Source organism: Orcinus orca, chromosome 2 (assembly GCF_937001465.1).
Source record: "Orcinus orca chromosome 2, mOrcOrc1.1, whole genome shotgun sequence".
Classification (NCBI taxonomy): domain Eukaryota; kingdom Metazoa; phylum Chordata; class Mammalia; order Artiodactyla; family Delphinidae; genus Orcinus; species Orcinus orca.
In genome coordinates this window covers 122386552-122412621 of record NC_064560.1, presented here as the reverse complement: position 1 = coordinate 122412621, position 26070 = coordinate 122386552, and the positions used below count along the sequence as shown (strand labels likewise).

General features: G+C 34.8%; 1 protein-coding gene across 11 annotated transcripts in view; it reads right to left on the bottom strand.

The window, feature by feature from the left end:
* DPH6 (diphthamine biosynthesis 6) overlaps nt 1-26070 on the bottom strand; it is a 443901-nt gene that overhangs the window by 247307 nt on the left and 170524 nt on the right. For 10 of the 11 annotated variants that reach the window (XR_007475334.1, XR_007475333.1, XR_007475329.1 and 7 more), the window contains exon 8: nt 19515-19602. Coding sequence is in view for 3 of the 11 variants with exons in the window: in XM_049705488.1 (XP_049561445.1) it covers nt 19515-19602 (88 nt within the window). In the remaining 8 variants the exon portion in view is untranslated. Of the gene's footprint in view, nt 1-778; nt 18332-19514; nt 19603-26070 lie in introns of those variants that run through there. The other variant, XM_004274026.3, reaches the window with a different exon arrangement.

Genomic DNA, 26070 nt, shown 5'->3' with positions numbered 1-26070 from the left:
ATACTGTTTTAATTACTGTAGCTTCATAATATGTTTTGAAACCAGGAAGTGTAAAGCCTCCAGCATTGTTTTGCATTCTCAAGATTGCTTTGGCTATTGGAGTTCTTTGAGATTCCATAGGAATAGTACTTTCCACTTCTGAAAAATAAATGCCATTGGGATTTTGATAGGAATTGCACTGAATCTGTGGATTGCTCTGGGTAGTAAGGGTAATTTAACAATATTAGTTTTCTAACCTATGAACATGAGATGTTTTCCCATTTATTTGTGTCTTTAATTATTTTCAGCAATGCTTTGTAGTTCTCAGTGTATAAATCTTCCATCTACTTGTTAAGTTTATTCCTAAGTATTGGGTTGGCCAAAAAGTTCGTTTGGGCTTTTTGTGTAATATCTTAAGGAAAAACCTGAATGAACTTTTTGGCCAATCCAATATTTTATTCTTTTTGAGGCTATTATAAACAGGACTGTTTTCTTAATTTCCTTTTCAGATTGTTTGTTGTTGGTGTTTAAAAGTGCAACTGAACTTGTGTGTTGATTTTGTATCTTGCAACTTTGCTGAATTTGTTCATTAGTTCTAATAATACTTTTGTGGAATCAAGGTTTTCTGCATATAAGATCATATTATCTGCCAACAGAGAAAGTTTTACTTCTTCCCTTCTGATTTGAATGCCTTTTATTTTTCCTTGACTAACTGCTCTGGTTAGGACTTCTAGTACCACATTGAACAGAAGAGGTGAGAGAGGGCATGCTTGTCTTTTTCCTAATCTTAGAGGGAAAGCTTTCCGTTTATTTTTTTATCATTGAGTATGAAGACAGCTGTGGGCTTTCACCTATGGTCTTTATTATGTTGTGGTAATTTCCTTCTCTTCTTAGTTTGTTGAGTGCCTTCATCATGAAAAGGGTTGAATTTTGTCAAATGCTTTTTCTGCATCAGTTAAGATAATCATGTGGTTTTTGTCCTTCTGTTGATGTGGTATATAATATAGACTGATTTTCATGTGCTGAGCCACCATTGCATTCCATGAATAAATCTCACTTGGTCATGGTATACAATTCTTTTAATGTATTATTGAGTTCAGTTTGCTTGTAGTTTGTTGAGGATTTTTGCATCAACATTCATCAGGGACATTGACTTATAGTCTCCTTTTCTTACAATATCATTACCTGATTTTCTTTTCTTGCAGTATCTTTGCCAGGGTATTGCTGGCCTCATAAAATAAGCTTGGAAATATTCCCTCCTGTTCACTTTTTTGGAAGAGTTTGAGAAAAATTGGTGTTAATTCTTTAAATGTTTGGTATAATTCTTCAGTGACACCACTAGTCCTGTGCTTTTCTTTGTTGGGAAGCTTTTGATTACTGATCCAATATCCTTACTAGTTATAGGTGTGCTTAGATTTTAAATTTCTTCATGATTCAGTCCTGATAGTTCATTTATTTCTAGAAATTTATCTATTATTTGTAGGTTTTCCAATTTTTTGGCATATAATTGTTCATAGTAGTCTCATACTTATTATTTCTGTGATACCAGTTGCAATGTACTTCTACTATCTTTGATGTTTGTTATTTCAGTCTTCTATTCTTCTTAGTCTAGCTAAAGATTTGTCGTTTTTGTTGATGTTTTCCAATAATGAACTCTTAGTTTTGCTGTTTTTTTTCTATCATTCTTCTCTTCTTTACTGTTTATTTCTGCTTTAACCTTTATTATTTCCTTCTGTTAACTTTGGGTTTAGCGTGTTCTTCTTTTTCTAGTTCCTTGAGGTGTAAAGTTAGGTTGTTGATTTGAAATCTTTCTTTTTTTTTTTTCCCAATCATCTAAAAAATTTTCTTTAGGTAACATCAGTTTAAAACATTATATAAGTTTCATGTGTAAAACATTATATTTCTACTTCTGTATACAATACCGTGTGCTCACCAGCAAGAATTTAGTTTCCATCCCTCACCATACAGTTGAGTTCCTTCACGCATTTCACCCTCTCTCCCAACTCTTTCCCCTCTGGTTGCCACTACTCTTCTCTGTATCTAGGTGTTTGTTTTTGTTTTGTTTAATTTGTTCATTTATTTTATTTTACTATTGAAAAAATATATTTCACATATGAGTGAAATCATATGGTATTTGTCTTTTTACATCTGACTTAATTCACTTAGCACGATACCCTCAAGGCCCACCCATGTTGTTGTAAGTGGCAATGTTAAAGCAGGCAGTTACCTAGATATGAGCATAGAAAGGGGGGCACAGGCCAAATGGCAGGAAACCATACAACCTGTAAACAATGGGGGTGCTTGGGCAGAAAAAGAAAAGCAGGAACCTCCAGACTGACAGGAAACCACATACTTTGGGATGATAGTGTCCTAGAGGCAAAGAAAGGTGGGAAAAGTTGGGAATCTCCAGTGTCTGAATATAAGCTTTTGCTCATTTTGCTCTCATTACAATAAAATTAGCCTTGCAGATAAGAAGCTTCCATCATGCATCGATATCATGACATCCCTCCTCCCCTTGGAAGATGGAGCTGGGATGAAAATCAGGGAGTATGATCCCCACACCCCTCCCCCCTAATGAATATTCCACCCCTTCATTTCTATGGCCCACATAACTGGCTTGCCAAAGAAACTTGGGGCAGCTACTGACCTGAAACTGCCCGCTCTCCCCTTGAGAGTGTACTATCACTTAAATTAATCCTCGCTTTATCTTCTTGACCTCCCTGTCTTGTCTCTGAATACTTTCTGTGATGAGACAAGAACCTACACTCCGTTGTCAGCAAGATGTAGTATATATACCACATCTTCTTTATCCATTCATCCACTGATAAGCACTTAGACTCTTTCCATATCTTGGCTGTTGTAAATAATGCTGCTATGAACATACAAATGTGTATATCTTTTTGAATTACTGTTTTTGTATTCTTTGGGTAAATATCAGCATAGAATAGCTGGATCATAAGATAGATCTATTCTTAATTTTTGGAGAAATCTCCATACTGTTTTCCATGGTGACTGTACCAATTTACATTTTTACCTATGGTGTATGAGGATTCCCTTTTCTTTACATCCTTGCCAAGACTTGTTATATCTTGCCTTTATGATAATAGCTCTTCTAACAAGTGTGAGATGATATCTCACTGTGGATTTGATTTGCATTTCCCTAATAATTAGTGACATTAAACATCTTTTCATGTGCCTGTTGGACATCTGTATGTCTTCTATGGAAAAACATTCAGCTCCACTGCCCATTTTTTGATTGGATTGTTTTGTTGTTGTTGTTGAGATCTGTATGAGTTCTTTATATATTTTTGGATACTAATGGCTTATCAGATATATGATTTGCAAACATCTTCTCCCATTCAGTAGGTTGTCCTTTTGTTTTGTTAAACGTTTCCTTTACCATGCAGGAGCTTTTTAATTTGCAGTCCCATTTGTTTATTTTTGCTTTTGTTTTCCTTGCCTGAGGAGATATATCCAGAAAAATATTTTTCAGACTGATGTAAAAAAGCACAATGCCTGTGTTTACTTCGAGTTTTATGTTTTCAGGTCTTACCTTCAAGTTTTTAACACATTTTGAGTTGATTTTTGTGTATGGTGTGAGATAATATTCTATTTTCATTTTTTGCATGTGGCTGTCCAATTTTCCCAACACCATTTATTAAAAAGACTATCCTTTCTACATTGTTCTTTGCTTCTTTGTCATAAATTAATTGTCCATATACATGTGGATTTTATTTCTGGGTTCTCAATTCTGTTCCACTGATCTATATATCTGTTTTTTTCTGCCAATCCCGTGCTGTTTTGATTACTACAACTTTGTAATATAGTTTGAAGACAGGGCATGTGATACCTTCAGCTTTGTTCTTTTTTCTCAGTATTGCTTTGGCTATTCAGAGTCTTTTGTGGTTCCATTCAAATTTTAGAATTTTTTGTTCTGTTTTTGTGAAAATTGTCCTTGGGATTTTGATAGGGATTGCACTGAATCTGTATACCATTTTAAGTAACATAGACATTTTAAGAAGTTAATTCTTCCACACCATGAACATGGAATATTGTTCCATTTCTTTATGTCTTCTTCAGTTTCTTTCAACAATGTCTTACAGTTTGCAGTGTGCAGGTCTTTCACCTCCCTGATTAAATTTATTCCTATGTACTTTATTCTTTTTGTTGCAATTCTAAATGAGATTTTCATAACTTCTCTTTCTGCTAGCTCACTGTTAGCATATAGAAACAATGGACTTTGCACGTTAATTTGTACCCTGCAGCTTTACTGTATCTGTTACTATTTCTAATAGTTGTTTGGTATAGAATTTTCTATATATAAAGATCATGCTATCCACAAATAGTGACAGTTTTGCTTCTTCCTTTTCAATTTAGATGACTTTCATTTCTTTTTCCCATCTAATTGCTCTAGCTAAGACTTCCAATACTATGTTGAATAAGAGTGGTGAGAGTGGGCATCCTTGTTTTATTCTTGATCTTAGAGGGACAGCTTGCAGTTTTGCATCATTAAGTATGATGTTAGCTGTGGATTTGTCATAGATGGCCTTTATTATGTTGAGGTAAGGTCCTTCTATGCCCATTTTCTTGAGAGTTTTTATATAAATTGATGTTGAATCTTGTCAAATACTTTTTCTGCACCTATTGAGATGATCGTATGGTTTTTATTCTTCAATTTGTTAATGTAGTATATCACATTGATTGACTTGTGGATATTGAAAAATCCTTGCATTCCTCGGATAAATCACATTTGTTCATGGTGTATGACCCTTTTAATGTATTGGTGTATTCAGTTTGCTAGTTGAGGGTTTTTGCATCTATATTCAGCAGAGATACTGGCTTGTAATTTTCTTTTTTTGTGTTGTGCTTGCCTAGTTTTGGTATCAAAGTAATGCTGGTCTTTTAAGATGTGTTAGAAAGCATTCCCTCCTATTCAACTTTATGGAAGAGTTTGAGAAGGATAGGTATTACATCTTTGAATGTTTGGTAGAATTTACCTGTAAAGCTATCTGGTCTTGTACTTTTGTTTTCTGAGGGGTTTTTGATTACTATTTCAATCTCTTTACTAGTGATCAGACTATTCAGATTTTCTATTTCTTCATGATTTAGTCTTGGCAGGTTATATGATTCCAAGAATTTGTCCATTTCTTTTATGTTGTCCAATTTGTTGACATATAGCTGTTCATAATATTCTCTTTTATTACTTTGTATTTCTGAGTATCCATTGTTATTTCCCCCCTTTCTGATTTTATTTATCAGAGACTCCTGTCTTTTTTTCTTAGTGAGTCTAGCTAAAGGTTGTCAATTATTTTTATTTTTTCAAAGAAAAAGCTCAGTTTCATTGCTCTTTTCTACTGTCTTTTTAGTCTCTATTTCATTTATTTCCACTCTAATCTTTATTATTTCCTTCCTTCTACTGAATTTGGGCTTCATTTGTTCTTCTTTTTCTATTTCCTTTAGATGTAAGATTAGATGGTTTTATTTGAGATTTTTCTTGTTTCTTGAGGTAGGCTTGTATTGCTAGAAACTTCCCTCTTACAACTGTTATTGCTGCATACCATGTAAGCAGCATGTTGTATTTTTATTTTCATTTGTCTTCAGATTTTTTAAAAAAATTCTCCTTTGATTTCTTCATTGACCCAATAGTTGTTCAGTAGTATATTGTTTAGTCTTCATATAGTTGTGATTATTCCAGCTCTCTTCTTGTGGTTGATTTCAGTTTCATATCATTGTGACCAAAAAAGATGCTTGATATGACTTCAGCCTTTAATGTATTGAGACTTATTTTATGTCGAACATATGCTCTATTCTTGAGAACGTTCCATGTGCACTTAGGAATGTGTATTTTGCTGCATTTGGATCCAATGTTCTGTACAACTCTATCAAATCTATCCAGCCTAATGTTTCATTTAAGGCCATTGTTTCCTTGTTGACTTTCTTTCTGGATGATCTATCCATTGATGTATGTGGGGTGTTAATATCCCATACTATTATTGTGATGTCAATTTCTCCCTTTAGGTCTGTTAGTAATTGCTTTATATATCTTAGTGTTCTTATGCTTTTTTTGTCTCAAATTACCCCTTTTTATGTTGTGAATTTATTACCAAATTTAAGTAGCTATAGTTATTTTTACTGCTTGCTTCCCCCTTCAACCTTTATGCTATATTAAAGTGTTTAAAAACTTATTCTGACACAGAGTCGCAATTTTCTGACTCTATCACTTTACTCAAAGTTTTGTGTACTTTTGCCTTTTTGTTTCTGGTAGAAGAGCTTCTTCCAACATTTCTTGTAAGGCAGATCTAGTGTTGATGAACTTCCTCAGCTTTTATTTGTCTGAGAAAGACTATTTCTTCTTCATATCTGAATTAAAACTGCAAGATAGAGGATTCCTGGTGGACCAATTTTTATTTTTCAGTATTTTGAGAATGTCATTCCACTCCCTCCTGGCCTGTAGAGTTTCTGCTGACATATGTGCTAACCTTACAAGGGTTCCTTTTTAAGTTACCATCTTTTTTCCCCTGGCTGCCTTTAAAATTCTTTCTCATTGACTTCTGACAATTTTAATATACTGTATCTTAGAGAATGTCTTTTTGTGTTGAGGTAGCTAGGTATTTTCTTAGTTTCATGGACTTTTATATCCAGTTCCTTTTCCAGGTTTGGGAATTTCTCAGTTATTAAAAAACAGCAACAACAAAAACTCTCTTCTCCTTCTGGGATGCCTATGACCTTATGGTGCCCTACCTAGAAGAGTCAGATAGCTTTTGTAGAACTTCCTCACTTTTTAAAAGATCTTAATTGTCTTTCCTCTTCTACTTGTATCATTTCTGTAGTTCTGCCACTGAGCTCACTAATTCTCACTTGCATGGCCTGCTCTACTTCTAATGCTTTCTAATGCATTCTTCATCTTGTTTACTGAGTTTTCCAGCTCCAGACTTTCGTTTTGGTTCTTTTTTAGACTTTCAATCTCTTCAGTAAACTATTTCTTCTGTTCATTAATTTTACTCCTAAACTCATGGAACTGCCTTTCTGAGTTTTCTTATAGCTTGTTGAGTTTCTTCATGACAGCTATTTTGCATTCTCTATCAGTTAGCTTGTAATATTCCATGACTTTACTTTTGGTTTCTGGAGAAGTGTCATTTTCTTTTTGTGATACAGTGTTACTGTGATGCTTTATGATGCTTGATGATTTGTTACTCATTTTAAGTAGTGAATACTTTTCTTCTTTAAATAAAGCTTTTTTGCTTTTTTTTTCCAATAACGGATTCAACAGGTTGGATATTACAGGTCTTTCTTTCCTTGGTAGGCAGTGCTATAGCACAAGTTTTGGTCTTCCTTACTTGGGCCACCTCTGGTTGCGCTTTAGAGATGTCACTCTCCACCCTCCACTGCCTCCGTCATTCAGCGGTGTAGCTTAGTGCCCTTTGTTACTGCTTGTTGTTGGCGCCAGCATCTGTGGCACTGGGGTGGCAGGTGCTACTCCTGTGTTGGGGATCTCCTGAGTCACAGACTCCACTGCTGCAGAGGGAGGGGGTTAGATGGGGGTTGCTGGGGTTGTCAGTGCCTCTGCTGTGTCTTGAGTTTCTGAGTTTGTGGCTGCCACTGTTGAAGGTGGGGAGCAGGAAGGCCTAAGTCATGGTTGTATCGGCTGGAGAGATGGGGTCACAGGCCCTGAACCACTTTTGCCCAATTACCTGTGGCCACAAGTACTGCTGTGGCCAGGGGGACAGAGTTGTGTGTGCTACTCCTCTGTTGCTACTGGGTTCGCTAGGGCTGCAGGTTCAGCTATAGTGGCTGAGGATCCAGGATAAGAGGCATTGCCTCTGCTGTTCCCTTGGTTTTGCCTCCCCCATGTGCTGGAGTCCACCCACCTTTAAATGTACAGATGTGTGAAAATTCTGCAGTGTTCTGGTGTGTTAGGCAGAACCACCTTTGCTGACTTGTGGATGTTTTACTGGTTGCAGATTAAAGGGGAGCAACAAAGGGGGTGTCTCACCCGGCCATGATGCTAACATCACTCTGTCTTTGTTTTTAATGTATGTGTTTACCACTATACATTTCCCTCTTGGTACTGCTTTTGTTGCATTTCACAATTTTTGGTACGTTCTGTTTTCACTCTCATTTGTCGCAAGATATTTTCTAATTTCTCTTGAGTGTGTGTGTGTGTGTGTGTGTGTGTGTGTGTGTATGTTTTAACCCATGGGTTGTTCAAGAGTGTATTGTTTAATTTCAACATATTTGTGAATTTTCCAGTTTTGTTATTGATCTCAAGTTTCATACCATTCTGGTTGGAAAAGATATTTGGTATGATTTCAATCTTCTTAAATTTGTTAAGAAGTGTTTTGTGGCCTAACAAGTGATCTATCCTGGAGAATGTTCCTTGTATGTTTGAGAAGAATGTATAATTTATTGTTGTTGGGTGGAGTGTTATTTTAATGTCTATTAGGTCCAATTAGTCTACAGTATAGGTCAAGTCCTCTGTTTCCTACAGTATAGGCCAAGACCTTTAATCTGGTTGATTTCTACATTATTGAAAGTGAGAGACTGAAATCTCTACCATCATTGTGTTACTGTCTATTTCTCATTTCAATTCTGTCACTGTTTGCTTCACATATTTGGGTGCTCTGCTGTTAGGTGTATATATATTTATAGTTGTTATAACGTCCTGGTGAGCTGCTGTTTTATCATTATAAAATGTTCTTCTTTGTCTCTTTTGACAGTTTTTGACTTAAAAATCTATTTATCTGATATAAGTATGGCCACTTCTGCTCTATTTTAGTTATCATTTTCATTGAATACCTTGTTTCATCCTTGCACATTCAGCCTATGGATAACCTTAGATTTAAAGTGTATCTCTTATAAAGGGCATATTGTTGTTGTTGTTGTTTTCAATACATTTAACCACTCTATGTCATTTGGTTTTCCATGAGAATTGTTCCACATGTAGATGTAATTTTTGGTGTTTTGTAGATGGTGAGCTCCACATCCTCCTACTCCACCATCTTGATCTCCACCCTCCCCAATGTCATTTGATTTGGAGTTTAATCTATTTATATTTAAGGCAGTTAGTGGTAGAGAGGATTCACTATTGTCATCTTGTTAATTGTTTATGTCTTCTAGTCTTCTAGTTATTTTGTCACCCTTTCCTCTTTCGCAGTTGTCTTTTGTGTTTTGATTTTTTTTTTTTTTTGTAGTGACACACTTTGATTCCTTTCTCTATTTTGTGCATTCTCTATAATTTTCTTTGTGGTTACTATGGGGACTGCATCAAACATCTATAACAATCTACTTTAAACTGATAACAACTTAACATTAATCACATATAAAACTCTACTCCTTTATACTTCCTCTCTCTTACCTTATGTTATTGATGTCACAACTTATATCTTTGTATATTCTGTATCCTCTAACATAGTTTTATAGTTATAGTTACTTTTCATGATTTTACTTATAATATTCTATGCCAGAATTAAAAATAATTTAAACACCACCATTACAATATTATAAAACTCTGTATACATCTATATATTTACCTTTTATTTGAGAGCTTTACATTTTCAAATGCTTTAGTGTTGCTGTCTAGTGTCTTTTTTTTTTTTCAACTTGAAGAACTCCCTTTAGCAATACTCATAAGAAAGGCAAGTCTAGAACTCTCTCAGTTTTTCTTTAACTGGGAAGGTCTTTATTTCTTCTTCCTTTAGACTTTTCTGTATGTTTACCATTTTCCTTAATAAAATGTTGGAGTAAAATAAAAATAAAGTTAAGAAATTTTAAACAAAAACTTAGAAAAATTATTACTAGCAGACACACCAAAGCATAATAAAGTATGTTAAGGTTTTAACATAAATGTTTTTAACTAGAGTTAAAATATTTATATCTTAAGGATAAAAATTACAGTGAAATGGATGAACCATAAGTGCTCTACCAATGAGTTCTGGCAAATGCATATCCATCATCCTGAAAGTACCTTCACTTTAATTTTTGAAGGATATTTTTTGCTGGCCACAGATTCTAGGATGATGGTTATTTTCATTTAGCACTACCAAGAATATGACTCCATTGTTTTGGATTCCCTTTTTTTCTGTTTAAAAGTTAGGTTTCATTCTAATAGTTGCTTCTTTGAATGTAGCCTTTTAAAAAAATGCATTTTGATTATTTTCAATTTTTTTCTTTGATTTTTGTTTCCAGCAATTTTATTATCACACACCTAAATATGAATCTCTCTTTATTCCATCTGCGGTTCATAAGACTTCTTGAATCTGTACCTTAGTGTGTTTAATTAATTTTGGAAAGTTCTGAACCATTATCTTCTCAATTTGTGCACTTTACCCATTATACCTCTCCTCTCTGACACTTTACATTTTAGACCTTTCCACTATTTTTATTTCTCAACCTCTAATGTGTATTTTTCTTTATTTCTCTCCATGCTTCATTCTGAATATTTTCTTTTGACTTCTAATTCACTGAATCACCCTTTGGATGTATCTACAGGCTTCTGGCAAGACTCTTAGCCTTTCCCTACCCAAATCCAACCACTCACAGCTCACCACCACTCTCTGGTATATGACCAAAAGAACCAGTCTTGCTACCCTAAATCTGGGTTTAAACCTGTCACCAGAGCAGCCTAAGATTCTCAGATCATGTTTATTCCATAAATTACAATCTTCATTTCTATGGGCAATGAGGCAACTTCCCCCATCCCCTCTATTTTATATATTTGATTTGTTTATCTGTCTCATTCCATAGGATAAAAGCTCCACGAAGGAAATGATTTTTGGTTGTTCAATTCGCTATTGTATCCCCACTGAATGAACAGTGTCAGGCATATAAATGTAAGCACCAAATAAATACATTAAATGAATAAGTGGTATGCCACACCTCTTTTATGAGAAATCATCAAAGTGAAACTTTATGAAAACACCAATCAGAAACTTTATTTTTTAAAACAACCCCAAGAACAAAAAGCTACACGGGAGAACACAACAACTAAGTAAATATTAAAGAAAAAAAGTCAGTCAATTAGAATTTGAAGGAAGAGAAGGAAATCAACTGATTGGTTATTTTTATGATCCTGCCCCAAACTGATTAAATCTATCAAGATTTGGGTTCAAAATCTCTTCTACCGCCCAGTTTGATTCATGACTTCCTGACACACTGATAAATTGTTGGTACTACTGAAATCTATGCATTAGGGACAGAAATGAGTTAAGTAGCTCTCTAAACTTGGGTGAATCTGACGCTTGATTTATTAATCTGCTCCAATGATCATTTACGGCAGCAATGGCACAGCGGTACCTAAGGCCAAAATCTACCTGAATCCCAAGTTATATCAATAAGGTTTATAGAATAAGGTTTTAAAACCTGCTGAATGCCTTGCTCCCTCCTACCAGATCAGTTTTCTGCTCTTTAGCTTGAGGGCAAAAGATGGGGAAAGGGTGGGGTGTGGTAGGAAATTTGTGCTGAACCAAATGTTCACGAATAAAAGTCATCCTTTATCTTTCTCCTTCTTTCGCCCTCTGTAAGGAAATATTTTTGAGGTGGTATAGAGACTGTGGCAGCATATCTCCATGGCAGGGATCTTCAAATTTATACATGCGTCTATGAGCTGTGAGAGTAAATTCCCATGCACAACATAATCAAAAGGCCAACCACCCAAATACTTCTAGTCTTTATTTATTGCCCCAAGATTCACTGCTTAGACTTTACTATAGGATCAACTAGATTTCAACCCACATCGTGGGTACTGTTTTCACTTAAGTTATATGGAAAGTTTTAAAGGGCTCTAGTGCATCTCTTTCTACCGAGACTACTAAAACGCTGTAGAATAACATTTAAATACTCATTTAGCACTGATGAACTCATTTGCCTCATTTTCTTAATCAAATATTTTAAAATTTAAAAATATATGCTCATTGTAAGAAGTCACAATTACAGATATATAAAGAATTAAGCTTCTCTCTGTTTTTCCCCTTCATGCTCCCTTTCCCCAAAGAAACCAATATGATCAGTCTGGTTATTATGTGCTTACATCTTACTATCCTTAATCAAATATAATTAAATATATAAGCTCCTTGTCTCCACCACTATATCTTAGAAAAACAAGTTCATATCCCACACATTACTTTTCACCTTGAATCAACAATATATTATGGCCATAACTTCAGTTCAGATTAGCCAAGCTAGTGAACTGTTATTGTAATCATAATGCTGGGAATAATGATTACTCATAATAACTTCAATTTAAAATCAGAATTAGAATTATGCTGTATTCTGTCCATAATTATAGTCAATTCCATGTAGGCCTAACAGTTTTTTAAATAGAGTAGGTGCTCACAGATATCTGTTGGACTGAAGAGAAAAATAAAAGCAGAGAGATGATTTAATGTTATAAATTTTTTCAAGATATTTGATGAGGTTTCTGAAAAAAAGCAAAATAAAATGAAAGACCAAGAATGGTCCATGAAATTATGATGTCTTTAAAAGTTACAACTAGTACGAATATGAGCTTTTATAATTATATAAAATATATAATTGTCCCATGGGTTATTTCAACAAAAAACAAAATTAAGTACTAAGTGATACTAGGGCACGTTAGTAAAATTGGAGCTAAATTTCCATGAACCTTGTCTCTTAATGAATGCAATGGCTTTGCCAATAATTAATTTGAAATATTATTTCTCATAAAGCTGTTTGAAAAATCTAAAACAACTACATACGGAAGGAAGAGTTTCTGAACTGTTAAAAGTCTTTATTCTTCTGTTAAAGATTATGCATTTTAATATGATCTGTTGGCTGATTTATGTAAAGCTTTGTATTTTTCATTTTCTCAAGCCTGTCAGAGTAGTGATGTATGTATGGTTCATTTTAGCATCAAGTTTGCCATAAGCAATAAAGTCAGAGCCCCCAAAAGAAATTTTAATGTATTTCCCCATTTTTAACCTGGAGCTTTTCATTATTCAGTTATTTTGTTTGGGATCCCATGTTTAGTTGATATAATTTTTACACTCACATAAATAAATATTTTAACTTAAAGGTAACATTTAAATAGGTTAATTATTCAATAGAAAAGTTTAAGGGTCATTATATATAAAGTGCAAATCTTAGTGATAAATTTTACACTAACAACCTCTCTAAAGGCTGTATTTTATGTTCCAGTTTGCTTGGAGCATTTTTCTCTAACAGAATAAAAGAAAAATAAACAAGAACGTGACTTTCATTAAATGGTATGCAACATGAAATGGAAGCACGTCTATAAAATTTTGTAAGAAAAAAATGAAGTATGAAAATAACAATCAGTTAAATTAAAAAATTCTTATTGCAGAACTAGTTGCTGTTGTAGGGGGTGTGAAGATGAAAAAAGAAGAGTCCTTAAGAAATTTACAGTCTAGTAGAAATAATAAGTCCTTAAACAACTATAACATAAGCTGCTTAAATTAATGGTCACAAGAGAGGAACAAACAAAGTATTAGGGCAGTTCATCTGGTGTGGCTAAATGTATAAGAGTATTTGAATTCAGTCATACATCATGGACAGGATGTAAACAGTTAAAAAAGACAGATAGAATAAGCAAAGGCAAGGGAGGAAAGAAGCAGAAGGCATGGTAAGGGACTTTTCCAATGGTTCTGTATTACAAGAGCAAAGGTACACGTGGGGGAGTCCTGGGAGAAAGACTGAAAAAGGATGTTATGGCAACATGTCATAGCTAAACATCTTACTTATTGAGAAAACCATGTAGTGCCATTATGGAGTTTTGTGCATAGAAACAAAAACTAGAAAGAAAAATCTAATATGGCAATGAAGTAGAATATGGGGAGAATAAAAGCAAGGAGTCCACTTAAAGAAGTTCTATCTTGTCCAAGAGTTTGGGCAAGATACAACTTTAACTAGAGAGATGGGCACGGAGATGGAATAGTGTACAATAGGGGTCCCCAACCCCTGGGCCATGGACCAGCACCAGTCCGTGGCCTGTTAGGAACTGGGCCACACAGTAGGAGGTGAGCGGTGTGCGAGTGAGTGAAGCTTCATCTGCCTCTCCCCACTGCTTCCCATCACTCACATTACTGCCTGAACCATCACCCACACTCCCAACTGTGGAAAAATTGTCTTCCACGAAAATGGCCCTTGGTGCCAAAAAGGTTGGGGGCCGCTGGTGTACAAGACATTAAAACTAACTTATAAAGGATTAGATAACCAATTGAATGTCCATGGTAAAGAAGAGATGATTTGTTTTATTCTGTGCCTGAGTTACTAGGGGGAAAAGAGTTGTGTTAAATAACAACAAACAAGGAAAAGGTGCACTTGGAGGGGAAAATGATTTCAAAGTTTGTACATAATGAGCTTGATATTTATTGGCAGTCATGTCCAGCAGGCAGTCAGAAATAAGGATGTAGAGTTAAGGGGAAAAAAAAGATAGTAGTAGAAAGTCCAGAAAGAGAGTGCTTGAGAATTATCTGCATAGAGGTTAAAAGTAAACTTGTGGGAGAAGACACAGTCTTTGTCAGAGAAAATACTGACAAAGAATAAAATGGAGCCATAAAAAGAACTTGAGGCATATATATATATATATATATATATATGTTGAAGGTAAGAAGCAAAGAAGCTATTGAAGAAGACAAGAAATCTTGAGAGACTGGAAGGAAAGTCAGAATAGTACAATGACATATACACATTATAGGAAAAAATTCTGAGGAGATGTTAGTCAATATTATCAGGAAAAATGATTAACAATTATGAAGACAGAAAAGACCAACATCAAAGTAATTGAGGTCAAGCTAGATTGCAAATGTGTTACAAAGTGAGTAGAAACTAAAGGAATTTAGGGAACAGATACGGACGGATTTTCAGAGTGGTATTCAAAGTATACATTTGAGGTTTCACTATTATTTGGGGTAGAGTGTTAATTAATTTGTTAATATGAGTTTAAGATAACAATGTGAATTTGATAAAACATGTGAAAGAGTATCTATCATTTTTGCCCTCTAGCATTTATTCATCTTTCTTTTGTTAATTATACTTTGTTTTCCCTCTATAGAATCCCCTTCTCTACTACCTGCGTGGGCTCTGGAGTAAAGCTGGTGACTTGGCCAATGCTTTACCCAATCCATTGAGATGTAATAAAATTTCTGGGAAAGGAACTCTTATTTCTTTCCCGATTCACCCTAAGAATGTCGTCTCAAAGCCTAATATTAAAAAGAAAAAAAAAAAGTCCTAAAGGAGGCAACATTTAACTGATTTAGAACGATGAACATTAAAAAGGATGTCTTAAGCACATATACATATACATATCTACATAAAACTCTGATGAAAGAAATCAAAGAAGAATGTAATAAATAGATATTCCATGATCTTGGATAGTAGGATTCAATATTGTTAAGATGTCAGTTCTTTCCAACTTGATCTATAGATTCAATGTGGTCCCATTCAAAATCTTAGCAAGTTATTTTGTGGATATCAAAAAACTGACTCTAATGTTTATATGGAAAGGTAAAAGACCTAGAATAGTCACCACAGTATTGAAGGAGAAGAACAAAGTCAGAATCTGACATTTTCTGACTTGAAGACATACTATAAAGCTACAGTAATTAAGACTTTGCGGTATTGGCAAGAGAATAGGCAAACAAATCAATGGAACAGAATAGAGAGCTCAAAAATAGGTCCACACAAATACAGACAAAGGAGCAAGGCAATATAATGGAGAAAGTATAGTCTTTTCAACAAATGGTGCTAGAACCATTAGACACGCACACATTAAAAAAATGAATGCAGACTCAAACCTAATACCCCTTCACAAAAATTAAGTCAAAATGGATAACAGACCCAATTGTAAAATGCAAAGCCATAAAAATCCTAGAAGATAAAATAGGAGAAAACCTAGATGACCTTGGGTTTGGTGATGACTTTTAGATACAACACCAAAGGCATGATCCAGGAAAAAAATAATTAATAAGCTGGGCTTCATTAAAATTAAAAACTTCTGCTCTGTGAAAGACACTGGAAAAAGAATGAGTAGACAAGTCATAGACTCAGAGAAAATATTTGCAAAAGACACAGCTGATAAAGAACTATTTCCAAAATATATAGAGAACTGCTAAAAACTCAATAATAAAAAACAGAGAGTTCGAATAAAAAATTGGCAAAAGATCTAAACAGACATCTCACCAAATATGATACAGAGATAGCAAATAAATACATGAAAAGATGTTCCATGTCATACGTCATGAGGGAAATGCAAATTAAAACAGCAATGAGGGGATTTCCCTGGTGGTCCAGTGGTTAAGACTCCACACTCCCAACGCAGGGGGCTGGGTCTGATCCCTGGTCAGGGAACTAGATCCCACATGTCACAACTAAGAGCTCACATGCTACAACTCAAGATCCTGAGCACTGCAACTAAAAGATCCCGCAGGCGGCAACAAAGATCCTGAGTGCCAAATAAATAAATAAATATTAAAAAAATAAAATAAAACAGCAATGAGATACCATTACACACCTATTAGAATGATGAAAGTCCAAAACACTGACAGCACCAAAAGCTGGCAAGGATGTGGAGCAAGAGGAATTCTCATTCACTGCTGGTGGGAATGCAAAATAGTACAGCCACTTTGGAGGAGTTTGGTGGTTTCTTGTAAAATTAAATATACTCTTACCATATAATCCAGCAATCATGCTCCTTGGTATTTACCCAATAGAGTTGAAAACTTATGTCCACACAAAAACTCGCACATAGATGTTTTACAAAAGCTTTATTCACAATTGCCAGAACTTCAAGCAACCAAGATGTCCTTCAGTAGGTGAAAGGATAAATACATTATGGTATGTCCAGACAATGGAATATTATTAAGCATTTAAAAACTTATGAAAAGACATGCAGGAATCTTAAATGCATATTACTAAGTCAAAGAAGCCAATCTAAAGATGGCACATACCGTATTATTCTAACTATATGATGTTCTGGAAAAGGCAAAACTATGGAGATAATAAAAAGATCAGTGGTTGCAGGGGTTGGAGGTAGTTAAGTGATGAAAGGTGGAGCATGGAGGATTTTTAGGGCAGTGAAAATATTCTGTATGATACCATAATGATGGATACATGTAATCTATAGAATGTACAAAGCCAAGAGTGAACTGTAATGTAAACTATGAACTTTGAGTGATTACGATGTGCAATGTAGGTTCATTAATTGTAACAAATGTACCCCTCTGGGGAGGGATGTTGATAATGAGGAAGACTATGCATATGTGGGTGCAGGGGGTAAATGGGAAATTTCTGTGCTTGCCCTCCAATTTTTCTGTGAACCGAAAACTGCTCTAAAAAAATGTCTTAAGAAAAAAAGAAAAAGAAATGAGTTGTTAAACCATGAAAAGACACAATGGAATCCAAATGCATATTAGTAAGTGAAAGAAGCCAATATGAGATGGCAACATACTAAATGATTCCAACTACATGATGTTGTGGAAAAGGCAAAACTATGGCAAGAGTAAACACATCAGAGGTTACCAGGGGTTAGAGGAAAAGTAAGGATGAATAGGCAGAGCTATTCTGTATTATACTATAATGGTAGATACAAGTCATTATGCATTTGTCCAAACCCACAGAACGTACAACACCAAGAGTGACTCATCATGTAACTATGGTCTTTGGGTAATAACTGATGTGTCCGTGTAAATTCCTTGATTGTAACAAATGTACTGTTGCGGTGTGGGATGTTGACAGCTGGGGGGGCTGTGCATATGTGGGAACTCTCTGTACATTCTGCTCAATTTTGCTGCAAACTCTAAAAGTAGTCTGAAGTCAGCATAGGTAATACCGAAAAACTACATTTTTTAATCAGTTATAAAACAACCAGTAAGAGTTAATGGTATTCTTCTTGATTGTCCAATAATGTTGAAACAATGAATATATTCAAAACAAAAATGGTGATGCCCGGTAGAATAAACTTGATTAGCTAAATACAGTGACTATCTTTTCATCCTCATTTTCAATTGCCTTTGCATCAGGATACTATAGGCAGAGATGAAAGCAGGAACAAGAAAGAGGAAAATAAACCAGTGTGATGAAAGCAAAGAAATGTTACAGAAATGAGGATTTCAGATGAAGTAAAAGGGGAAAAAAGAAGGTACCAATCACAGAGATCATGGATTGGATGTGTTAACCAATTAATCAATGGTTCTATCAACTTCTGATAAAGATAAATATTTCTAAGAATAAAAAAATGTAATGAAAAAAGTGGGACATAATAATTGAGAAAATGCTATGTGATTTTTAAAATATAAAAATACCAGCTTAGTAACAAAAATGCTTTTCAAGAGTTATGTATATAATTAGATGTTCTGCAGTTGTCAGGTACTGGGGACACCTAAGGAAAAAAAAAAAGGAAATGCACCATATTTATTCAGTGTCAGTGAGTACTGCACCTTAAAGAAGTAATATTCTTTTCTGCAAGAGGGAAAATGGATAGAGAAGAACAAAGCAATACCAAAATAGTGTGAATACTGAGCTATTTAGGTAGAGATGAACATACAATGGCTAATGTATTTAAACCAGAATTTGGTGGTTTTGATTTTTTTGTGTGTGCCCATGGCAGCAAAAGTAGCAGAGACCTAGGAGAGGCTCCTTTCAGTGGGTCTGAAAGATGTCTGGATAGTTTCGCTTCATTCTCTTGAGGTTTACCAGTTTTTTGGTAAAAGGTCACCAATAGTCATCTTTCAGCCCAATTCAATCACCTCTTTTCAACCTTGTCTTTTGTAGTTTTTCTAGAGAAATGGCTCCAAATATTATTCTCTACTTTTAGAAATTCTTGCTGATTGAGAGATTACTGGGGTTCCCATTTTTCTCCTTCCTTTGCCAATCATTGATTCTCTTGGTTCTTCAGATTCTCTATCATATATATGACTGTGGGTGTGCCTCAAGACACTGGATGACAGAACACGAAAGATGCAGACTTCTTCCAATCATTTATGCCTCAAGGAGCAGAGCTTTTAATCACAGGGTCTAATCTAGACCTTAACTATTCCACAAAACATTTTAAAATTGACTTCTGCTGTGTTTTGACAATCAATGTATTTAAAATAAAACTATCACACTTTTTGCTTCATTTTCCATCTTTCATTTGTACGACTGTTCCCCTGTATATTTTTGGAAAAGGTTTAATTTGTCCTTTTCTTCTCCTCTTAAACTTTGTATAATGAAGATCCAATTTATCCTCAAACCTTTCCCCTAAGGCTGATGCTCAATAACCTAATTCTTAATTTTCTAGATGATTTAATATTTGGTTATACACCGTCCTGTCTTCTCCTTGATTAATGTATATATGATTCCCTTTTCAAATGAACTGCAAACTCTTCAGCAATGTAATATCTTTTACATAATATACAGCTCTTAAAACTATAAACATCTGCAGAATTCTTAGTTACTGATTGAGGATTTGAAAAAAATCACTTTTTTTTACCCTTTCATTTGTTGTTATAGAATTAAATCTATAGAGACAATGCACATATCTCAATTTTCTCTTTAAATCACTGTGAATTAGATTTACTTGCCTTGTCCTCCAAGTGCAATTCTAAAAAGCGTAGGTAAGCCACAGGTGCAAATGCATCAGCTGAATGTGTGACTACTTCTGATGAATCCCTGAAATAAAAAAATGTTATAATACATTTATCTACTATGCAAAATCTGTTTTGTGGCAAGTTGCTCCTACTAGTGACTAGAAAAGACCAAAAATCCTCATTTATTTCCACTAGTATACTATTGTATACATATTTACTACATAATTAACGATTAACATCTACTTTTAATAATCCAATATTTAATTGGGGAAAAGATTGAGAATATTAAACTTTCAAAAATAAGTAAAGACCTTTTCATCTTTATGGGGACACACAGTTCAACTTTCAGGTTCACTCAAAGCTCTCCGAACAGTTTTACAACTTGAAACTTCAATTTCATTTTCACAAATTTGGTTGGTATGGGCTACCATTAAACAGTAGTGCTTTATCTTCATTATTCTTTTCATTTTCAAGAGGTAATTCATCCAGTGTTTCACACAAAATCTCAATTATCCTTCACAAAGGCAGTACTGGTGATGGTTTTAAGCTCTAGATGAACTCTTCACACTGCAATATCATTGTTATTAAAATTGATTGTCTGACATAGCAATTACCACATTCAGGTAAAACAGTATGAACTGCTTGCTGGCACCATATGGATACATGTAAATTAACTCAACTTTTATCAAAGATACCCTGTAAAGCACATATGAATAACTAAGACTATGTGTGAAGTTCTAATAATTAATTATTTTTTATTGTTGTTTATTAAGAAAGCAATAGTGTTTTTGTATTTTAACTCAAATCCTAAAAGCAGAAATTTCTCATGTCTCTTTAATGCCTTAGGAACTAGCTCCAATGTTTATATTAGTACATTGTTAGCACTTTAACCATTGTTGTTCAGCAAAATAAATTCTTACTTTGATTCTTTTCCACTAATGTAAAATATTTTTGAATTAACTTTTGTAATGCAAAGTTATTTAGCGACAATAGAAGAAATCTCAGAAGACTAGGATCCGATATATTAAATTTTCATGAGCAAAATATGCTTACTTTTTCACTTGAAAGATCAGAGATAGAGAAAAAAGTTTGATGGTAAAAAAAAAAAATCAACTACTATTCATGAACCGTTAGTATCAAATACGTATCTTGTTAGTGCTTTAAAAAATTACATTAAAACAGGCTTCTATGACTTTAAAAGAAAAACATTATAATCGGGATCATGAAAGAAAGTAATAACCTGCCTTCACAGACTACCTAACCGAAAGAATGCCTCAATGTATAATGAGCAAGAGGAGAAAGAGAAAGAAAAGAGGAGACCCTCTTGCTTTCTACCACCTGTCTCTCTGCCTTGTTAACTCTAGTCTAGTCGTCTTGTCTATTTACTCCTGAGTTGTCTGTTCTGGTCCTATCTTGGTTCCTCAATAGATTCAAATTCTAGTTCCTGTGTATGACCTCATTCTTACATTAAATTTCAATCTCTATGTTCCCAATCCCAGCTTTGGAAACTGATCCTGAGCCTCAATAATGCCTGATGTAGGCAGCTTGGTCTTGATATCCTTGACAATGGGTACACCAAAACCATGATTAACCTGAACCAGTGATGTGTCAGTGGAAAGGGTTTCGGGCCTTCCTTTCTCTTGACAGTTATTCCCACTAGTAACAGAAGATTGACAGCAAATAGCTCACTTAATTGATACAATTACTGCATTCTGAACCAAGATTGTTATCCAGAGAAAATATATAACATTCTGAACACTAAGTGAAGAGGAATATGGTTTTTATGGATTCTATTAAATCCATAATCTTTAATTGACTAACGTCATTTCATTCAGTTATACAAAGCCAGAATCAACTGGGAGACCGATAATAGATTCAAATAAATGGCTTTTAGCTTCAAACAGAATAATGCCACTACTGCTCTGCTTTTCTTTCATAAACTCACCTGAAACTCAACTTTCAAGAGTCTCTGGTTTCTGTCTGCTTCATGGATTTCTCTGAAACCTAGAGCAGAATCTGCTGGAATACCCTCAGAGAGACCCAGAAAATTAAGAAAAACTCTACAACAGCAAAAATGCTTTCCAGTTGGCTATCCTCCTCCTCTTTCCCTATTAATACAAGTAATCAGTGCAGCCCCTTCCTCTTACACAACTGAGGTTTCTCAGTAGCCAAGAGCTGGATCCCATGCTCCCTTTCACTGCTGCGTTAGGCTTATCCCTAGTTACGACTTCAAAAGGGCAGCTAGCTGAGTCAGGTCTGAGTCTCTCTTCCCTGACTATAGGCTCTCTCTCAAGTTGAGAGATCAGGCCCTAACCCTCTCACTTCAAAATACTGAATTTTCTCTTGAGGCTCAGCCATGGTCTTGGTTCCTACTTCCCCTCTGAAAAGACAACTGCACGCAGATATTCCCCGTGGGCTCACACTTATCCTCACAAGACATTTCCAACATCGTTTCCGTGAAGTCTTGCCTGACATCTTCAGACAGTGCTAGTTTTCTGCTTTATGTGCTTTGGTAATGCATTTACAGACCTTTCATAACACATCCACTATATTATAATTATGTGTCTGTGTGCTTGTCTTCCTTCTTAGAGAGGGACCAGGTTTTGTTCATCTTTGTCTGCCTGTCTCCCCACACTCCACCTCTGGCTCAGTGCAGAATACACTGCCTTATTTTCAATTATTTGTTGAATAAACAAATAACTGTATAGTTTAACTTTGTTAAGTATCTTTACATTTACACAGTAACTATTGACACTATCAAAAACCCACACTGATTTTTCAATTACCAATCTTCACACGAATACGTACATTTTCATACATGCATACTGTATATATATGGATACATGAACATAAGCATACATGTATACCAATAACAATATATGGTTATCTCTAGCATAATAAAAATAATTATATAAATTTAAATACAAGGAAAATGGTTCATAAATTCTAATAAATTCCCAAGTGATACAGAATAGATATGAGAAGGCAGACAAGGAAAGTACTTGATTCATCCTCACGGCTAAATGCCATATTATGATGCTCTGGGCTGAGTTCTGTCTTGAATAGGTAGAAACGAGGAGTAAATGGGGAAAATGAGAGCATAGTGTTTTAATCATAGAATTTAGTTCTTCTTTTCATCCCTCCTTCCTTCCCATTGTTTCTTCTATCCATCCATCCATCCCATACACAGCAACTCTGTAGCAGTAGTACATTAATATTGACAATTCAAATGGAAATACGGGGTTGTATCAAAGATTGACATTAAAATTGTGTTCATTAACAGTGAGAAGAAAATTATCACCTTCATTAATACATTGGGATTTTAGTTCTTACTTTATTTTCAAAATACTGGCTATATTCCCCATGTTTTAGTTCTTACTTTTGATATGCATACACATATATTTCAAAGTAAGAAATAAAAAGAAAGTAGGTTTTTTTTAAAAAAAATATTTCTTTTAGGCTGCGTTGGGTCTTCATTGCTGCGCGCGGGCTTCTCTCTAGTTGCGGCGAGCAGGGGGTGGCACTCTGTTGTGGTGCGCGAGCTTCTCACTGTGGTGACTTGTTGCACAGCATAGGTCCTAGGTGCGCAGGCTCAGTAGTCGTGGCTCGCGGGCTCTAGAGCGCAGGCTCAGCAGTTGTGGCTCACGGGCTTAGTTGCTCCGCGGCATGTGGGATCTTCCTAGACCGGGGCTCGAACCCGTGTACCCTGCATTGGCAGGTGGATTCTTAACCACTGCGCCACCAGGGACACCGAGAAAGTAAGTTTTTTATTTGAGGACCTACAGTTGTCCTCTATTCTTAAAGACTAGGCTGCAATTCTTTTTGTCAAGGCTCCTCAGGAAAAACCCCTCATTTTCTGATCTAAAAATTTGCATCTAGAGGTGAGTAGTCACATCCTAATTGATGTGAAAAGTAAACTGTAAAATGTTCTAGTCAAAAATTTAAAAGATTACTTCCACACAAAGACTGTTATACCAGTGTTTCCTACAAGATTCTAAAAATGTTAGTTGGAATTCGGGGCAAAATGTATCTCATAATAAACTTCTAGAACCACCCTAATTTGTCTAAATTATTTCATTATACAAGAGATTCTATCTGTGTCTTTGAAAAAAAAAACCACACCTAATTATAATCAAATCATTTTGCATGCAAAAGTTTATTTTTTCTCCTCATAGTCTCCTTTTCTAACATAAAATTTGAATTAGGCATTGAAAAGGGGATTCCTAATAATCAACTAGTTGTATGCTAACTGTGGAAGATCACTACTATGTCAAATATAACAGGAGAAATTATTAACTTTGTCCCCCCAAACACATTCTAACTGACAGGATCCAGTAAGATTAACTGTCAATTGTTAACAAGTAGTTACCAGGTCTAAACTTATCTTTTAATTGTGTCACATGGAAAACTATCTCTAAATAAAATAACTTTAATTTATATACAGTTTTAGAATGTGCAATGCATATTCATTCACATCATCACATTTAGTGCTTATCAGACAGGTATGATAAGGACATTTTCTATTTTAAAGAGAAGGAAAGATTTTGTATATAATAGGTGACATTCTTTTTCCATTCAACTACTACAAGCTCTAGTTATAACCTAAGAAAGGAATACATAAAAGTGAAATAGGATATTTAAAACTAAACAATAAATGAAAAATTAATTCCATGATATTTAACATTTATCAGTGCCTACTACTGTGTGTTCTGAGAGTTCAGATATGAGGACAAGCACTGGAAGTAGTAACAACCAAAGCCTTTAAAATTGGAAGGATTTAGCAAAGTGGGGATAAATGGGAAGGCAATCTAGCAAAAAGAAATCGAATAAGAAAGTTATGAAGCTGAGGTGAGGCAGAACCTATGAAGAAAAAAATCAAAGAACGCGCTTAAGCATCAGAATCAGATTAGTGAGTAGCTGATAACTGAGTAAGAAAGAAATGTCAGTTCTTCCCCTTCTGTTCTCAAGGTACACACGCGTATGTTAGCACTTCCAGTATTGCTGATGTGCCTCTCCATTCTTACAGAAGAACTTTTACAGAGCAGGGTGGCAGCTTGCAGAGTTCCACCCACATAATTATCCTCAACAAATGATTATCCAGTTCAATTGAACAGCTCATTTTGGCACTAGAGGGTTCTAATACACCTTCCCTGACATCCTTCTCTTCAACAGCATGATTAACTCCCATCATGTCATTGCCTCAGTCAGGTTGAGGTTTCTCTATCTACACAATGATGAGGTGAAAGATTCATTTTTCAGGTCTAAAGTACTATGATAAATAAACCTTATGGTTATGTAGTGTAAAGCAGCACATTTCTTATAATTCTATGTTGTCCATAAAGAGTTCTGGGTGCTCCAGGACCTCAAGTTGTGCAATGAACAGGAAGAGTATTATTCTTTGGCCTTCTTTCTCTTATTGTGCTTTTTATTTTTTTCTAATTTGGTTAGTTTAGTAAGTATATTGCAAGTTTCCTATTATACTATAATTTCACCCTAGCATGGAAATGTTTTTCTTAAGTAACCAAACAGTATTATTTCATAGAAGTAATACCTAAGGCACAGTTCATTCAATGAATTGTTCTGTGATCACTGAAGCCACAAGAAATACCTCTCGTTTATGAACTTATTCTTCTGACTCTTATCCTCTACCATTTTGTGTCACAATTTTATGCAGGTGTGTCTTCCTTCCACCCTCTGGAGACAGGAACTATGTTTCAACATCAGTGGTGCCCAGTAGAATGCTTTAGACATAATAGGTACTTGATATATATTTGCCAAATATATTATTATTATGTTTGATGATTATTAATGGAAAACAAATTAGAAGAAATGAGAGAAGCAAGAGTGGGTGAATATTGCACAGGGTAATGGAAAGGTCTTGGCTATGTTACCCAAGATAAATGTAACTTTTAGAAAATTCACCTGGAGTTGTCTTAACTTCTCAGAACATTCTTTCCCTCATTATTAATATGTACAAAGAAGTCACCTTTCAGTGTTGAAAATATTAAAGCTGTCCATTCGATACAAAATTCTAGTCTTTCATCAGATGAGGTTTCTGAAATCAAGCATAATTCTGACAACCTTTTCAAGAAGCTGAAGAGCTTAGGAAAAGCAAATGAAGTGCTCTCTTAGCATATGAGAGGAGTGATAGAAATTAGAGTATGGATAATAATGTTAACAAACTGAAGAAAGTTCCTACTTTTTGCTACACGAATTTTAACAATTTATGGCAAAGAAATCACACTATTCACCAAAAAACAGAATTCATTTAAAAACAAAGTTTATATGTAAAAATAACCCCAAATAATTGAAGAGAAATGTTTAGTATTACCATTCTAAGCTATTAAAGCCAAGAAAAAGGAAAAAGAGAACGGAGTTAATGGAACCCAGAGGCTACTGATGTGGCAGTTTATCAAATGTAGCTGTAATGAAAGATAAATAACACAGGCAATTCACACTTCATGAAAGGATAAAAGTGTCAGTGTGTAGGTACCAGTTTTACTGTAGGCCATAATCAGCAAGTAAATGAAAGTGCAATGTCTAAAAAGTT